Source organism: Leopardus geoffroyi, chromosome C1 (assembly GCF_018350155.1).
Source record: "Leopardus geoffroyi isolate Oge1 chromosome C1, O.geoffroyi_Oge1_pat1.0, whole genome shotgun sequence".
Lineage (NCBI taxonomy): Eukaryota > Metazoa > Chordata > Mammalia > Carnivora > Felidae > Leopardus > Leopardus geoffroyi.
In genome coordinates, this window is record NC_059328.1 from 14,171,710 (window position 1) to 14,190,293 (window position 18,584).

General features: G+C 52.0%; 1 protein-coding gene across 4 annotated transcripts in view; it reads right to left on the reverse strand.

Annotated features, from left to right (window-relative positions):
- Positions 1-18,584, reverse strand: part of CAPZB (capping actin protein of muscle Z-line subunit beta) — a 134,965-nt gene that overhangs the window by 115,087 nt on the left and 1,294 nt on the right. Inside the window, exon 1 of one of the 4 annotated variants that reach the window (XM_045475879.1) lies at positions 18,319-18,568. The exons of 2 other annotated variants lie outside the window; for them this stretch is intronic. In XM_045475879.1, coding sequence (XP_045331835.1) covers positions 18,319-18,408 — 90 coding nt within the window. In that variant the 5' untranslated portion in view covers positions 18,409-18,568. Of the gene's footprint in view, positions 1-18,318; positions 18,569-18,584 lie in introns of those variants that run through there. One more of the 4 variants, XM_045475878.1, reaches the window with a different exon arrangement.

An 18,584-nucleotide genomic window follows, 5' to 3' on the forward strand; every position in this document is an offset into this window, starting at 1 on the left:
GATCCAATGTATGGTTCCTGTCCAACGAGCTACAGGCACGAAATCTTACAGGCCCGGCGGTGGGTGGGGGGGGGGGGGGGGGGTGGGGACGGAAAGCGTCTACATCAAACATCAAACAGAGTTGAATGTAGAAAATCATCACCTCCTCTTCTCCAGAGGCCAGAGCTACCTGTCCTGGCCCTCCTGTGTTATTAGAAAAACAACGGGGGCGGGGGGGGGGAGGGGGGGGCGGGGGGGAGGACGGGGCGTGCCTGGGTGGCTCAGCTGGTTAAGTGTCCAACTCTTGATATTGGTTCAGATTATGATCTCACAGTTCATGGGATTGAGCCCCACGTCAGGCTCTGCACTGAAGAGCCTGCACTGAGAGCCTCTCTTTCTCTGCCCCTCCCCTGCTTGCACACTCTCTCTCAAAATAAACGTTAAAAAAAAAAAATTAAAGAAAAACAATAGTGACCATTTGTTGAGCACGTACTATATACCCCAGGTGCCATACTACTCATCTGACACGTACCATCTCATTAATAACAAGGCCAACAACGACATGCATGGAGCCCTTACCACATGCCAGGTACGATGGCAGGTATGTTACCTGTTTTATTTCACATAACTTCCAACAGACCCTCTGATGGGGCACCGGCCCCACAGGGTTAAATGACACCCAAAGCCACGCAGCTGAAAATGGAGGAGCAAGGACCCAAACCCAGGTGGTCTGGCTCCAGAAGCCAGGCTTTATATCCATGTCCAAGAACAACTCTGTTGCCAGGACAGAGGCAACACTAACCGCTACACCCACATCACACACCCCAGTGCTCTGCGCTCCACAGCACGGCAGGCCTGCCACGAGGGTCGCCCACTCCCACACTAGAGAGGGGGCCAGAGAGACAGAGGAGCTCAGGATGCTGCCAGGCTCCGAGGCCTTATTCTTTGCACTAGACCAAGCTGCTCCGTTGGCTAACAAGCCATGAGGGCTGAAACCCAAATAAAAATAAGAAGCACGTGGGAAGACAAAATGTTCCTGAGCTGCAATATTTTTAAATCTCTGTTTCTCTGAGCAAACGAATTACGTGTCCGGGTCAGCCCAAGCTGCTGTCAGAGAAGCAGGGAAACCACAGAGGTATCACTGAATGGCACCCCAGAATTCTTGAGCCTGGAGGGACCCTGGTGCTCATCAGTCGGATATAAAGAAGAAATGGGAGAGGGGGAGGCTGGGGGGGCTCAGTCGGTTAAGCATCCGACTCTTGATTTCTGCTCGGGTCATGATCTCACAGTTTGTGAGACTGAGCCCCGCGTCAGGCTCTGCAATGACAGCACAGATCCTGCTTAAGATTCTCTCTCTCTCTCTCTCTCTCTCTCTCTCTCTGCCCCTCACCCCTCCTCTATCTCTCAAAATAAATAAATTAAACTTAAAAGAAGAAGAAGAAACAGGGTGGAAAATTCCCCTGCCAGAGACGGGAGGGAAGCATTCATCATCACACAGCACATCAGCGGCCAGGACGTGGCCTGAAGTCAGGGCTCCGGAGTCCTGGAGCAGTGCCCCCTGCCCCTGCAACATTTCCCGTGCGGTATGCAGATCACTGGAGTCTGAGAGAGGTTTTAGAGGGGTATGGACACGTGGAATTCAGCGGTGACTTACTTTTAATATGCATAAAAAATATGACAAGCACCTCAAACGTGACCTTACAGATGTTTCTGCTTAGGAAGAGGTGAAAGCAGGCGGCGGTGTTAGGCTCAAGCCAATTTGAAGAAAATCACTAAATAATGATAAAGGTAACATAAAAATATGGCAGAGTGCTGGCAGATGGCCAAGTAGGGAAACAGGTCCTACACCATCCTGGGCTCACCCCGGCAGCAGGCTAAAGCAAGAAACCAAAGGAAAAGGTGAAACAGAAAGGGAGAGAGGAACAGAGGTGTGGAGCCCCACGGGTAACCCCACTCTTACCCAGTGAGTGAGTGCCCGCAGCCAGGGGCATCCAGGTGTCCCGCTCACCACTCCCAAGCTGATCCAGCCCAAGCCAACAGTTTTCCCACCCCAAATGTGAGAAGGTTCCAACACCAAGCATCAGCCCAGTCCAAGGGCACAGACATCCTGGATCCTGTGTACCCCCCATCCCCAGACTCCAGGCAAGGGAGCCTTACTCTGCTCCCAATGCTTGGGCCAGTTGTGAAGCTGTAATCCATTTTCTTGCCTCAGTGATGCAGATGTCACAGACTCTCCTTTCTATTTTGCCACATGCTCCTGTTAAACTCCCGGTGCGGGAGGCCAGAAGTCCCCCTCAAGGCCTCCCAGGTGGTAAGAGCCCAAATTACCGGTATTGGTTTTGGTTCAAAGTACAGTTCGGGTTCACGAAATACCGCGTTATGCCTCCCCGTCATCTGTTTCCATGGCAGCGTCAGGTGCTGGATCTGTGGCTGGAAGCCACTGCAGGGCAGCAAAGGCCCTTAGGAGCTGCGCCCGCCCACCCCGAAGGTCTCCAGGAACAAGACGCTCATCTAAAATCACGGGGGATACAAAGCACCTTCTGATCACAATGGAGTCAGCCTCGCTCCAAGAGGCAGAAGCACCCGACCGTCTAAAGACAGGACAAGTGACCCCCGAGCACTCCAGTCTTCTCAGGCTCTGAGAAAGATTCGCTCATTACTGGAAAACTGCCTCTAATACCTACAGGGATAATGCTTTTCCCCACAACTCCCCCTCCCAACGACAACAACAAAAATCAAAAGTCTGGGGAGGAACTCTATTAAAATCTTATTTTCAACCCATCATCAGTGTCACCACCTCTGTGTCACCAGCTAGACGGCGCGGCCACATACCGGGTTCATTCGGCACGCCGCGTCCAACAGCCGGTTCTCGCTCGCTGCAAAGTCACCTCCTTGCGAAAATTTATGAGTAAAGCCCCCAATCAACACTCGGGGCACTTTCACGGTCACGCCCAGACCTGCGCAGAGCCGCAGACTCGCTGAGCTGCCCAACGCGCACGGTCTCCGAGACGGAACAAGGCGACGATCTGCTCCAACCTCAGCTCTCACGCCCTCGGCAGGAGTCCTTCCCGCAGGCTCTGTCTGCAGTGTCACCTTCTCCATACCTCGGTGCGCTCTGTTGACTTCGTGGTCTAGAAGCGGCCCCCAGGCTCAGCGCCGTCCGGGGCTCCTGAGCACGGGCGGCTGGGAGCGCGAAGGAGAACGTGTGCACGCTTAGACGGGCTCCACTCAGGCCCCAGGTAGTGCGCGGCGGCCCGATGGTGATGGTAATGAGCCAACTGCACCAAACGGTGTCGTCAAGCAGAAACACACATAACGCAAGGTGTTTTTTTCTTTTATGTTTCACATCAGATCCTCAGACCTTACTCATCTTGTAGCTGAAAGTTTGTGCCCTTTTAGCAAACTCGATTTCCCCTGCACAACACCCCCCCACACCCCCCACCAACCACCGTTCCATTCTGCTTCCGAGTTTGACTGTTATTTGTTTGGATTCCACATGTAAGTGATGCCATACAGTATTTGTCTTTCCGGTTATGTATTAATCAGAGGACAAAAATGTTGTGACCGGAAGATCCCAGGAACTAACTGTAGCCTGCATTTCTCCTAGAAGCAATGGTTCAGGATTTGCTAATACACTGTTCGTGGTGACGCTACAGAATGATAACTGAGCAACAGCAATAGACCGTATACACGTAGGTAGGAAGAGAGTTCGTATCTCAAGACACAATCACACGGAGTTGGGGAGAGTTCATACTCCCAAGACGCGATCACACGGAGTGGGGGAGAGGTCACACCCACAAGACATGATCACACAGGCAGGGAGAGTTCACACCTACAACATGACAACACGGGCAGGGAGACAGTTCATACCCACAGGACACAATCACATGGGTGGGGAGGTTCATCCCCACAAGAACAATCACATAAGCAGAGAGAAAGTTTATACCTCAGAAACAGCCTATAGGAACAAAGTCATACATAACATGCAATAAGCAAATAAGCAAATAAGGAGGACCAGAAAAAGTGCTGTATAAAAGCCTCCACATTAAAAAAAAAAAAAAAAAAAAAAAAACACACACAAACATGCAACATTAAGAAAAATTAACTCCTACTTATCCAACAATGGAGGAATGGTTGACCAAATGACAGCATTAACCAGCTGAAATATTAGTCATTTAAAACATTCACGAGGGGCACCCGGGTGGCTCAGTTGGTTAAGCATCCGACTTCGGCTCAGGTCATGATCTCGCGGTTCGTGACTTCGAGCCCCATGTCGGGCTCTGTGCTGACAGCTCAAGAGCCTGGAGGCTGCCTCCAATTCTGTGTCTCCCTCTCTCTCTCTGCCCCTCCCCTGCTCACACTCTGTATCTCTCTCTCAAGAATATTAAAAAAGGGGCGCCTGGGTGGCGCAGTCGGTTAAGCGTCCGACTTCAGCCAGGTCACGATCTCGCGGTCCGGGAATTCGAGCCCCGCGTCAGGCTCTGGGCTGATGGCTCAGAGCCTGGAGCCTGTTTCCGATTCTGTGTCTCCCTCTCTCTCTGCACCTCCCCCGTTCATGCTCTGTCTCTCTCTGTCCCAAAAATAAATAAATGTTGAAAAAAAAAAAATTAAAAAAAAAAAAGAATATTAAAAAAATAATTATTATTAAAAAAAAGTTCATGAAAATACTGAAACAAAAAAATTCTTGTGAAAAAAGAGCACAACGTATAAATCACACAGAAAGTATGACACAATCCACAAAAAACCTTTAAAAACTACGCAGAGACAAAGACACTAAAGTGATATACCGAAAGGTTAACTGTAGCTGCTGGCAGGGTAAGATTATGGGCAAGTTTTTTTTCCTTCTGTATTTTCTGACTTTTCTATAATGAACACGTTACTTTTAAAATAAAAGGAAAAACGCTGAACTTTAAAAAAATAATACTGTCAGATTCCAAAGGGATCCCTAGTGGCAGGGAACGGGGTCAGGAAGCTTCCCAGGGCCCCTGCCACTGGTGTTCACACCCAACTAGATGGCCATGGGTCTCCTCCACTCGGCTGTGGGCTCTTTAAGGCAAGGCCCTCCCCTCACTCAGCGGAGTGTCCCAGGACACGGCACAGAGCACAGGACACACTCAGCACACAGCGATGGGGGGGGAAGGGCACTGAACCACCAGCAAATCCTACTCCAGGGACGAGAGCGTCAACAGCTAAACCTCATGGGTAAGGGTTATGCTGTGTTGCAGGTCAGGCCAGGGTGTGGACGGGGCACGCAAATGGACAAGGGTGAAGTCGGAGCCTCCTTCACGACACAGGACGTCTTCACAAGGGACCCCTGCTGGGCCACGTCAAGCTCTCCCACCCCTACCCTTCTGGCTCCAATGACTGAATTATTGCCGCTTGCCGGTTCCGCTGAACAGGCCACGTTCTCCTCCTGCACGTACCGTTCTCTCTGCCTGCCGGGTCTCCACCACCCGTCCTCCTGGTAAATGAGTCTTTTCATCTCGCTTCAGACAAAAGCCTCTCCCCTGAAATCTCTGCTGTGGTCCCCGCTCAGTCGAGCCCTCTTCGCTGCACCCGCAAACACCCCTTTCCAGCGATTATCTTCCATTCCACAGCTTCTCTGGACAGACACTTGGTCTCCTTATAGATACAGTAACGGTCTTTATTATGCCCGCCCCCCCAGCAGAGCCCAGAGCATTGTTGAATATTTGCATGGATGGATGGACGGATGGTGGGCAGACAGGATGTGGAGGGCTATGGTAGTCAGAGAAGGCTTGGTGGCCACGAGGGGACAGAGCCGGGCCTGGAGGCAAGCGGGGTGGACGCAGGAAGAAGGGAGGAAGGCACGGAGGGGGATGCTGCAAGCCGAGGCCCAGAGAGAGAAGCAAGCCAGGCTCTGAGGGTCACCAATTATACGGGGTCCTCAGATGAGCATCTCTTCTACCAACAGTTACAGGAGTTCACTTCAACGGATACTTTCTACTTGGGGCAACTGATACTGGTTCTCCATTCACGGTAACGACAAAGTTTCTTCAGTTAAAAAATGAGGTAATTTAAAGAAAAATGACTGGTTCTGATATGGAGATGCTGTCGCAAAAAGCATGGCGGCTACCCCTAGATAGGACATTTCTGCAGGAAAGCAAGGAGCTCTCTCAGCTTGGCCAGAACAGGAAGCCAGACTGCGTAAACAAAGCTGGCGAGGCAGGGGGGTGAGGTCAGATCCAAGGGCCTGGAGGCAGCCTGCGAGGCAGAGGCTGTCATAAGTTATGAGGGCAAAGGGACAGGAAAGACGCGTGGGGAGAAAAATGCTCGTTCTCCTTAGCCCCACAACCCACTCCTAAGGGTTTACTGCAAGGAAGTGACTCTAAGGAGGGGAAAACATACGTGTGCGTCTAGATAAACAGATAATCAGTAACCACTGCAACTAAGACACAGCAAAAGGCTTGCAAACCGGTCATTTACTGAATCCTCACAACCCCAATGAGGCAGGCACTCTAACGTGAACATCCTAGAGAGAGATGTAGACAGAACACCCCGACTCCGGGCTTTGCTTTCCTCGACACCACCACATTTTAATGGCTGTATTATATACCATTGTGCTACCGTGCCACCATTTTTCAACCGACTGTCATTCGCTTTCCCCAGTGCCCTGCCACTGTGATTCCCGTCTCCTACAGACACGCCACAAAGTAGGAGCCAAAACCAAAGGGATCTGGGTTTGGGTCCAGACCTGTCCCTAGATTTCTTCTGTAACTAAGGGCACTGGCTTTCTGGGCTCGTCTGAGCTGAAACTCTCTTAGGACGTCATGCTGGAAAAGCGTGGTCTTTGCATGCGTCACTGGAGAAGCACGTTCAGAGAGGAGTTTTCAAATGTGGCTGAGTTCAGGCAGCAGCAAAGGCAACAGCCCACTTGAGAACACAGAGTCCAGATTCTAGTGTGTCAGACACAGGACCCCAGTCCCAATCGCCCTAGTGATGTACTGTGGGATCTGGGGGCGAGCCACAAGCCTCATGTGGGCAGCAAAACTCCGTGACCAAAGAGGTCACGTGCAAAGGCTTTAAAGTCATAGCAACCAGGTTCAAGTCCCAGCTCTGCCATTTATTAGCAATTTACATCAAGTCTCTAAATTTCCATAATTATCATTTACATAAAGACCGAAATTCACAGGATCCCATGCTTAGGAGCTAATTCTAGGGGCCAAGGAGAATAATGCATGTTAAGTACTAAGTAGAGTAGGGCTGGTGCCTTCCTTTCCTTGTTAACTCTGAGGGCTTGCTAAATGCTTCAGCCGCCTTAGACTCTGCTTGTACTTGTTAGGACCCATGGCCCATCACCTGAGGCTTGGAAATCGTTTTTTCCCTTTCCTGAGACACCGGGCCATGTCATGGAATTCAACTCATGGGGTTTTATCAGTTAATTCAACGGCTCACGAGGCACTCTGAGCTCATCCTATGGAGGTCCAACACTATTTCTGTGTCCTTGTTCTGCCGATTAGTCACATGATGGGAGGGCCCTTCCTTGGGGACCATGGCAACCAGTACTTGCTTGTTATTTCAAGAAATGCCTTCTTGACAATCAATATGTACCAAACAGATACTGTGGAATCAAAATAAAAGCAGGATCCTGGGGAAAACGCCCAGGATGCTTCTGTGTGCTCTCCATCTGGGATTCAGCAAGCTCAGAAACCGCGGTCCACGGCCAAGAGGGGAAAAAGCCTTACAGCCCTGTGGTACCAGTTTTATGGCGGGCAAGAGGACAAGGGAACTCTTTCTAGGTGGCAGTTGAATAATCACTTCTGGAGAAAGTGATTTAAAGGAAGAATGAAGAAATCAACGTTAAGAAAATGTGAAGACTGGGCCCATTTTCCAGGCGTATCACCAAGTGCCAAGTAAGACAACAAGGAATAGAGGTTGCCATGAATGGAGCCTCCCCATCCTGCAAGCAGGTGCCGACATCCACAGCCCGGCATTCTCAGTTCCTTAAGATCAGGAACCTCTTTCAGTACCTTAGATTGGTTTTACCTCTTGGGGTTGGGCTAACTCCACTGGTAACATAGGTAGGCAGACCACCACAGTCTTTCTGTTCATTTCTGGCCCTAGTTGCAGGTGCGGCACAGCCAGGGCATGGAGTAAGTTGATCCTGAATTCAAATGCTAGCTTGGTCACAAACAACTACTGCATCCCCAATAGTGCATTATTTCAGAGCCCAGCTGGATATGCACAGAAAGGAGGAGACAGGACAGGTGGCAGTAAAGACTACATAGTGCTCAGGGTCTTAAGAGTAATTCAAGGTTAGAAGTTACAATGTAGGAAACAAGGTTTCCCTTTAAATGAAGAACCACAGTCACGGCAAGCTCATTCTTGTAGCATCTTACGATGGGCTCCAAGTCATCAAAGCAAAACCAGGGGCAGCCGCCTAACACAGTCTGCTTTGAGCTGCAAAACATATAAAAGCACTAAAGACCATTGGTTACAACCATCAACATAAACACTTTCCACTGTACATAAAAACAACATCGTAGGACCAGCCTAGGATTCTAGAATGGAATCTAGAATCAGAAGACCAAGTTCAAAGGCCACCTCTGCCCCTTACTAGCTGTGTGACCTTGTACAAGATACTTCTTCCCTTCTTAGGCCTCCATTTCCACATCTGCAAAGTGTGTTGGGGGGCACCGTGACCAAAATGGGGCTACGGTACAGATTACAGGAGATGGTATCCACGATGCTCAGCACACAGGGGCTGGCCCAATGCAAGTCCCCCTGGGTGATGAAGCCTCTAAGCCAAGGCACAGAGGGCTGCTCGGTCCAAGAGCAAGGTCCCTGGAAGCCACAAAGTCACAGCCTCCCCTTAGTGTGATCATTACATCTGCTTTTCAGATTTGTGGTATTTCTCATTACAGGGATTTTCAGATTCAACCCAAGTCTCTTCCCCATAGAACAGTGCTCATTTACACGAATGATATTGTATGAATGATCAAGTCCCTACAGATAATAACGAACCACACAGGCCTCCTGTGTGGACGATGTGTAAACAGTGTTCTTATTTAATCCTCTACCCTGTGAAGAGGCAGATGTTATGTGCATTGTACCGATCAGGAAGCTGAGGTTCAGAGAGATTAAGTAACTAGTCGAAGCTCACACAGTTCACAGGCAGCCACAGTGGGAATCAGAGCCAGGAGTCTCCTGCTACACCTTACAAGGCTGCCTTCCAACAAGTGTTTTCTCTGCCCATTTCCCTTTATTTTGCCTCCTTACCCCTAAACCCCAACACTCTACATGCCTTAAAAATCAAACACAAGCCCTCAAAACAAAACACTCGGCGCCCGAGGCAGCAAAGTCTCTCAGGTCTGTGGCAGTTCACAAGTGCAGCACTGACTAGTAGAAGCTGGGAGCACCTACGAACATCTGCCTGTTCAGAAAGACGAAAATGGCTCAGAAAATAACCACAGTCCCGGGGTGGGGGAGGGGGGCGGGGGGGAGGCATGAATGACAAGCATCACTGATTAGCATCATGCCCCATTCCACTCAAAGACCCTGGACACCAAATGTAACTGGCCCTCCAGGGTTGGCCACTCAAGCCAGGAGAAGAAAAAACTAAGCTATTTTCCAGAAGAGTGACTTTGATTATAAGCTGGAACAAAAGTACCATTCCAAACAACTTGTTCAGGGATAGTCAGGTGCATCTCTGCAAGGCCCGTAAGTAACAAGAGTTTCCAGTGAGCTACCAAAGAAGCACTTTCCTGAGAGCTAGGTATTCCAGTACAAAGCACAGGGAGTCTCCACATTCGGCTGCGATAGCACGTGACCGACAAGTCCACAGCACCGATAACAACACCGCCTTATTACTGATGTTAATAATGTTACCACGTCGGGCTTGACATGTCTTAACTCATTTAACCCTGGCAAAATCCATCAGAAATACCTGTAATTTTACCATTTCATAGATAAGGAAACTGAGGCAGAGAGTGAAGGAAGCCACCATGTCTGCAGGTGTGGATCTAAATTCAGGCTCCAGACCCTGCCCTTCAACTGTCCCTGCACTCCAGAATCCAGAGTGCCTGGGATCATTCGGAAACTCCAAGCCAGCCATGTGACTCTGCACCCAGTGCTCAGGGCCACCACGTGCAGAGCCACCAGTGAAGCTCAGAGCCATCAGGATGACTGCTGCCACCAAATCCCGATCCCACCGCTGCCAGTGCCTCCGGACAACCCTCAATGTCAGGGTGGCTTGAACAGCTAACGGGTGCACTGACCCCATCTCAGAGGCAGACCCTGCTCAGCTCCTTCCGTTCTTGTCACCCCTACCTAAAGTGAAACTGACAAGTGGGAGCCCGACACTGGCTCTGGACTGCCAGAAAAGTGTCACACTTGGAATCACCCTGCTCAAAGTGTTTCATCTGTGTAGGGCTAAACCACATGAAGTGCTGACAATCGGCCATTTCTGACCTAGGAAAACAGCAATTCCATACAGTTCAAGCTCACAGGGAAGGGGCCCTCACATTTATTAAGGGCCTACTAGGGGCGCCTGGGTGGCTCAGTTGGTTAAGCGGCCGACTTCGGCTCAGGTCATGATCTTGCAGTCCGTGAGTTCGAGCCCCGCGTCGTGCTCTGTGCTGACAGCTCAGAGCCTGGAGCCTGTTTCAGATTCTGTGTCTCACTCTCTCTCTCTCTGACCCTCCCCCGTTCATGCTCTCTGTCTCAAAAATAAATAAACGTTAAAAAAAAAAAAATTATTAAGGGCCTACTAGACATCCATGCATTCAACAAACACTATGGGGCAATGGCCCATGTGCCAGGGACAATGGAACACTGCGTGGCACTCATACTCCGAGGGGGCACTTATTGTGCCCTTCCCTCCTAAGGGCCAGAAACAGCTTGAGGCATTGGGAGAGTCACCAACTGAAGCCACTCAAGGTCATAGAACTACTGAAATGGGCCCCTAGGCTCTTTCCCCTCAGAGGCCCTGCAACCTGCGGCAGGCTGTGGCGCCCAGGGCTGGGCTGGGCCTTCAGAGGAAAAGGTCAAGGGAATCCTGCAAGGTTTTGTGCAACCAACAGTGTCAGTGGGGGGCTGTCCCAGTCACTAGGATACGCACCAAGAACTACTGTCCTACCCAAAACGCCAAGATGTGACCCTACTGATGGCACGTCAAGACAGATCTGTCACTTGAAGGTTTAGCAGGTAGCTTCCCCAAAACAGACTACAGCTCAGAAAGACCCATCCCCTTTCATTTTAACAACCCGAACCAACAAAATCTTCTAACGTCTAAACCCAGGCTTCAGCCACCATGGCCGGACCCGCAGGTGAACCGCTCTCGACCTCAGCTTCCTCATCTATAAGATAAGCATCCTGGTGAGTCCATGCAGGACAGGCAGGATAGCAGAATTCCAGAAGCATGCAATTTTGAGTGGGAGGGACCTGCACCGGAATGCTGACTCTGCCACTGACTACCTGGGGGCCTTGCAGCGAGCCACTAACCCTTTCCGAGGTTCAGTTTCCTTATCTGCACAGTGAGGAAACCACCCTCCCAGGGCTGGGTTGAGAGAATTAAAGACCGTGACTGTGTGCATCCAACACAGTGCAGAAGGCAGGCACTTTGAAGACGCACGGAGAACCCAGGAGGGAATACTTAATAACCCATGGGGTGAAGACTGCTAACCCAGGCACCTCCAATTCCTGTTGCACAAGCACCTCAGGACCAAGTCAGAGAACTCAACTCTCAGGACGACCAAAGGTCCACACCCACTATGGCCAAAAGAGATCTGAACACGGGAGCCATCGAGAGGAGGATACGCAAGGAAGTCAGGACAGCCCGGGTGGGAAATTCTCAAAGAGCAAAGCACACAAAGTGGCCCAGCCCGGCCACTGCCACGTAGGGGTCTGCCTTCCTCAGTGATGGGTCCCTATCCAGCCCCAGGGACGGCCGGGAAGTCACAAGGCAAGCTGTGCTCAGCAGCGGAGCAAAGGACTGATAAAATCAAAGCCAGATCAGTCAATGGGGCGTGTGACTCTGGATCTCAGGGCTGTGAGTTCCAGCACCACGTTGGGTGTAGAGATTACTTAAAATAAAAAATCTTATAAAAAAAAAAAAAAAAAGCCAGCGATGAGACAGAAATTCAAGAATAGCTCCTTCAGAGGCTGTAGTGCCTACAGTCAGACTCTTCACCAGGAGTCTGGGGTAATGAAAGCTCCTCCTCTCAGTTTTTTAGCTCGAAATTCTATGCAGGAAGCCCGTTCATGGGAAATCTGATGTACCCCTTCGGGGCCAAACCTCACAGTGGGGAAGCCTTGAGAAGCAAGCCAGACCCGAACCCTCCGGCCACCGATCACGGCTATGGGCGACGAGGAAGGACGAGGGCGTCTGGTACCACCAGGAAACACACAGTTCCACTGGGAGGCCGCCCACAGAGAGCACGTGCAAAAGTATCTTTTCATAACTTAGGATTTTAAACGACCGATATCTCACTCATTAAATGTAATGAGTCCTCTGCCTGAATCTTGGAGAAAACTCTGAAACAGTTAAGTCCCGCGGCAGGTCCCGACTCAGAAGGGTCCTGGTGAGTTCAGGGTTGGGACAGGAAGCTTCAAGAGCAGTTGCAGGCAGTGGGTGAGAAGTTCAGGGGCTGAGCAAGCGGCAACGACTGCTGGCAGTCTGCAGCGTGGTGAGATCTTTGTGGCCAGGGCACACCAGGCTGCGAGCCCTAAGGATTGCTAGCCTTTGGGGAGCCTGGGTGGCTCGGTCAGTTGAGCGTCAGACTCTTCATTTCGACTAAGGTCACGATCCCAGGGTCGTGGGATCGAGCCCCACATCAGGCTCTGCGCTAAGTGTGGAGCCTGCTTAAAATTCTCTCTCTCCCTCCGCCCCTCTCCCGGGCTTGCACGCGCAAGCTTTTTCTCAAAAAAAAAAAAAAAAAAAAAAAGACTGCCGGCCTTGGGCAGAGGACTCTACTTCTCAGGGGCTCTCTGCACAACGGGGCACTACACTCGCACTTGCCCTCCGAGCCGGCCAGAAACACGCGGGGTGGGAAGAGGAGGAAGCAGGGAGAAGGGAAGGCAAGTGGCTCCCTTAAGCTTAAGCCCTTCTGATGTGGACTCCCCCAACCCCACCCCACCCCGGTTGCTGCTGCATGATGTGTGCCCCAGACGTGTGCCCCAGTCTGTCAAGACTCCAATTAACCTGTCTCCACCGGCCTCCTCCGCCTAAGACTCATATCCTATTAGGTCTATCTGATGGCTCGGTGAGCATCCACACGACAAACGGCCGGATGGAAGAAACGCCTGGAGGCAGCAGCGCGGGGGCCCAGAGCCCAGGCTGTGGGGTCCAACTGCCCAGGCCACCTAGGTTTCCTCGCCTGCATGACGAGGGTAACACGAGAACCTGCCTCATGGGACTGCTCTGGGCATTCAAAAGTAGTCCACAAAAAGTAGCTCGTTATGGTCGCGGCCACCATGCACAGTCCCCCCTCCCCGCCCCCCTGTGGACCGGTGGTCTTAGGTGTTTGCCTGCCCAGAGCCTAAGGCTGTGCAAGTGGAGTGGAACTGGGGGCCACCCGAAGATACAGGACTGCTGGGCTAACCAGACTAAAATCCCCGCTTAGTTGTTAGTAGGATATCAAGGCTTTGCAGACAGTACTATCTAGGATTTAAACTGACCAGAAATAGCAAGTTGGATCAATGATAAAGCAGCCTACACAATGCCTCACCAGTGAGCTCCGGGGGCACAAATGTCCCTCTCAGACCCAGAGGTGGTAAATCACGGCATCTCACTCTGCCTTCCTATCTTCATCTTTCTCGCCCACGTGTTCCTCTCCGTACCCCGGGCCTCACAAAGGGCTGGGACCCTGGTAACCCCACAGGCTGGTGCTGGCGAATGCCTCCCTCCGCTCTCTCACCTCTTGGGGCCTTTGTACACACCAGGGCCAGATGACGCTTCCTAAAATACCACGACTCTGCCAGCCTCCTCAAATTTCTACCTGCCCCGTCAAATATTTAACTGGCTCCACGCTGTCCCAGATCAAATGCAAACTCCTTAGCTTAGCAACTCAGGCACTCCCCAGCTGACTCCCAGGACTGAGGCACCCCCGACTCGCTCCGTCTACTCCGTGGCTGATCTCCAAACTCACAAGACTGACCGGACCCCTGAACTCTGCTTTTGTTCCAGGCAGGGCCTGGAATGGCCTCTCCTTGACTGCACCCCACCCTATCCTCTCTGCCTGGGCAAGGTCTCCCCGGGCTTCACACCCAGCCCCCACCCAAGCTGCCTGTGGGCCGGAGCGGTCTGCAGGGCTTCCTGGAGGAAGTGGAATGCAGGCCGAGCAGACACGTGCCCCTTGCCAATAAAGCCTTTTCCATACTGCGTCCTTCCTGCTGCACGAAACCTTCTGGATGCCTCTGGTCTCCCCTTGCGGATCAGAGAACGGGGATTATGGCTTCTGTTTGTGTCCCTTACTCTGCAGTGTGCAGAATAAGACAAATAATAACCGTAGCTACCACCTACTGTGTCCCAAGCACTGGATTCAGTACGTTGCAATTTCCCTTCTCCCGGCATCCCCGTAAAACGTTACCCACGTGCTACGGATCAAGAAACTGAGGCCAAGGGAGATTAGTACTCCCGCTTCAGATCACCGCTGAGGCAGGACTCCGACCCGCCTGGGCCCAGCTCCAAAGCCCACGTTCTGTGGTGCAGGCGGCAAACACAGGACAAGGACTCTCGGCTCTCACTTCGCATTGCCTGGCGTTGCTGAAGCGCCCACCGAGTGCCAGGTGACCAGTACAAGGTGTGGGTGATGAGCGGGCACCAAACAGATGAGCGCCCTGCTCTCACGGAGCTCACGTGCTTGGTCCCCAGTCTTGACCCTCTTCTTCCAATCTGGGAAGAGGGCAAGGATTCGGTCCATAAGGGGTTCCACCAGGCACAGGCCCAAGATACAGCAGCAGGCCGTAACAACACACAAGTGTCCGATGTACGGGAAGCCTTTTTTGTGAAGTAGAGACTCGGGCTCCGTGAGGGAAGCTCTTCACTCGAAGCACAGCCCAAAGCCAAACAAACCTCAGCAAGCAGTACAGAGTGGAGGAAAGGGGTCTGTCTCCGGAGTCAGAAAACCCAGTCCCCCACTTAACGGCTACAGAGGGACTCCCCACATACCCCTTTGAACCTCATCTGTAGTAGGGTGATAATAACAACAATAGTGACTGTGTATCCAATTATGTGCCAGATGCTGTTAGAAGCACTTGACGTGTATTATCTCATTTAATCCCCATAACAAGCCTTACGAGGAGGTCCTGTTATTATCCCAAGGCAGTCTGGCTCCGAAGTCCTAACTGCTTATACTGTGCTGCCCCCCTCCCAAGGCTGAACCGTCCCGGCGGGGCTGATGCAGGGATCCAGTGAGCTAAAGCTCGCAGCAGAGTGCATGCACATCTCCGCCTCCTTACGCTGCAACACGGCTCTCTGAAAGCCTAGGTTTGGAAATGGCATTGCTCTAGCTGGTCCTAAGGTGGGTGATCTTGTGACGGCATCCTCCGGCCTGGCACACCCCACTCTCACGGCTGGGATCCGCTGCACAGAGCAATGGGCCCAGAGCCTGTACTGCAGGCTCACTCACAGCTTCTGAGAAGCAGAATGAGTGTCCAGCACGGGAGTCGGGTGGCCCCAGCCTGGAGTCCCAGGCCTGCACTCACACCGGTCACTCAACCTCTCGAGCTTCAAGGTTCCACGCAAGTAAGATGGGGGATGGGCTATAATCTAAGTCACGTTTCTGCATCACAGTAGATTCTCCATCAGTGGCCGCTCCCCAGGTTGGGAGGGCGGGACTTCCACGGCACCACAGCGTTACAGTTCTGGGTAGGAGAGGTGCTGGCGTGGAGAGGATTCACTTCCACAGTTATGGCAGAGGGAAGAACAGGCACACTCCGAAAGGTCTGGGAGTGAAGCCTGGCACAAGCCAACTTTCTCTTAAATCTCCTGCTGTGTCTCACGCAAATGGCTTGCAGCTGTATCAGTCAAGGTTCTTCCCCCTTAAACTTTAGGTAGAAGTGGCATCTCCCCCCCCTCCACCCCCCAAACAATGTGAGCTGTGGGCGATGGACGCTCGTCTTGGTCATCACTGCGTCCCTGGCACAGAACGCTGCAAAAAGGAGGCACTGAATACACAGAGAATTAATGCTATCCTACAGCTTCGGGCACCCCCTAAGGCACCGCTGTATTTGCCTAACGGCAAGCATCGCCCAGCCTGGGAAGCAGGAGTTGGAAGGTTATGTACCTGCCCAGCTACCATCTCTCCGGGCTGCCTGCCAGTCATCCGTCCTCTCCATGGGACTTCCGAGTTATAAATAGGAATATCTGCTTTCAAACTATGATTTATCATCTCCATCTCAAGCTATCGATTGTTGGCTATTTTTTTCAAGCATTCCACCAAAGAGGCCAGTTAGGTTTAAACGGACGGGACTGTGTGTCCATGTGGGGTCCGAGCTGAACCCTCTCTCGTCTATACCAGGAGACCAGCCAAGACACATTAGTGTCAACTATATTGTTTCACCTTGCAACAATGTGACAGGCCTCTCCTATCAGCTCCTGTCAGGCAAAACCATCCCGGAGCTGGAGGGACAACTCATGAGGGGGCCCCACCATCTAGCACCAGAATCAGAACTCTTAAGTTAGAACAATCGTTCTTGACTTAGAAGCTACAGCTACGTAAGGAAAAGTTGTCTATGCATTCTTAACCGATGCCAACAAAAATCATGACATTTACTCCAAAGTCCAACGCATTTTAGATTCTCAAACTGCTATTCCCCTCCATTGATAACTGAGATGTAGCTTGTTTTCTCGACTGTCACACACTACTGAAAATAACCACGGTGGTCTTAACTCATTTACCTATTCCAACATCCCACGTCACCACTTGTGTCCCAGCCCGACTGACCAGTCTGGATTATTAGAGCATTCATGTAAGGGACTGACTTGACAAGCAGCAGTCAGAAATTACTCAGAAGCCTAGGGGAAACAGCACGTTCCCGAGAATGAGTCCAAAAACCCAAGTGGCCGAGGTCATGGGCATAAGACACCCCCCAAAAGCCATTTCCTTCAGTGCCAGGTGTTGTTCTAGGCTCCAGGGGTGCAGCCATGGAAAACACAGGGGAAAACCCCTGCCCTCCAAGAGCTCCTGTCCTGGCCCGTGCCAAACCCACCTGTACCTCTGTTCAGTGAGGTCTCCGGTGCAAAGGACCCAGAACACAACCAGTCCTCAGTAAATGCTGCTGCTCCCTTGCCATCGCTGAGTAGCCCACTATTCTGTCTTCTAAACAGTGTCCTTCCTATCTTCTGGCACAGCAGCAGCCCGGGACAGTGGGGAGGACGGAGGTCGGAGGCTGACAGATGTGCTTCCACTGGCTAAGCAACACCTGGAGTAAGTTACTCCACGACCGAGCAGCAGCCTCTTCACCTGTACGACGGGAACAGTTAACTCCCTCAAAGGGCTCCGTGTGGATTCAAGGAGCTCATACAGCTGAACCGCACAGCACAGTGCCTGGCACCTAGTAGCCCTCAAGAAAGGTCAGCCCTTTTCTTCCAGCTCCTCCACCGTTCTTTCAGACTGTCCAAATAAAACCCAAATACAGGACTCCTGAGAAGCATCGTATGTCGCTGTGCTGCTCCTCCTAGGTCATTACGGGCCTTGTCCCATTACCTTTGGAGAATCGGGCACCTGGGGCTAAGCCAAGATGCCCCTCCCTGCCAGATATGCTGCTGTGAGCAGCCCCGCCTGGCCATGTTCCCCTCCCTGCTTTTGCCCCAAGAGCAAATTGATTAAACCTCCCCCCACTTTTAAAGTCCTCACCCAACACTGTCCTGGAACACTTCCCCACCCAGGCCCGGGGCGGGGCCGAAACACCCATCAGAGAAGTCCAATCGCGTTAAAAATGGCATAAGCCACATTTTTAATCAATATACAGGAAGGCACCAAGAAAAAAACACAGCCACTCTTAATTAGTCATCCTGGTTCGGCAGCCACATCTCTTCATGAAACAAGAAACTGAGACCCTCAAAACACTCTGAAGCCCAAAGTCCACACGCAAACATCTGCCTGCACTAGGCAGGAGGAGCAGGTGGGTGGCCTGAGCTCTGTCAGCCCATCTCCAAAGGTTCCTTGACCATCTGAGGCAGAGAAGCCCTCTGGCCCTTCCAGTCTGGGCGGAGAGCCCGTCCTGCAGGAGGCTGCAAGGTGGAGGCAGGGCAGGCTCACTTGCGTTGGCCCAGGTGAAACCTCGGGCCATCCAGAGGACCCAGGGCACCTACCACCATGACTAAAACAAACACCACGAGTGGAACTGGCTAGCTGTCTCTCTCGGTGTCTGGCTCACCTGATCCGAGGCACCTCCATAATCAGCAGTTCCAACCCTCACAAGCTGACAGTTCAGGGGGAAGGGGAGGCTGCGCCTGCTGTGCTGCATCCTGTCCGGGCCGTTTGTTGGCCTCGGGGCCTGCTGGTCCCCCCCAGGGGCCGCAGCCTCACAAGGGCGATTGTGCGTTCATTCCTGCCCCGGAGACTCCCCCCGCCCTCATCCCTCTGCTCCCACTCAGGCCCCGGCACGACGCCCCACAAGCACCGCACGGGGGCAGCGGCCGC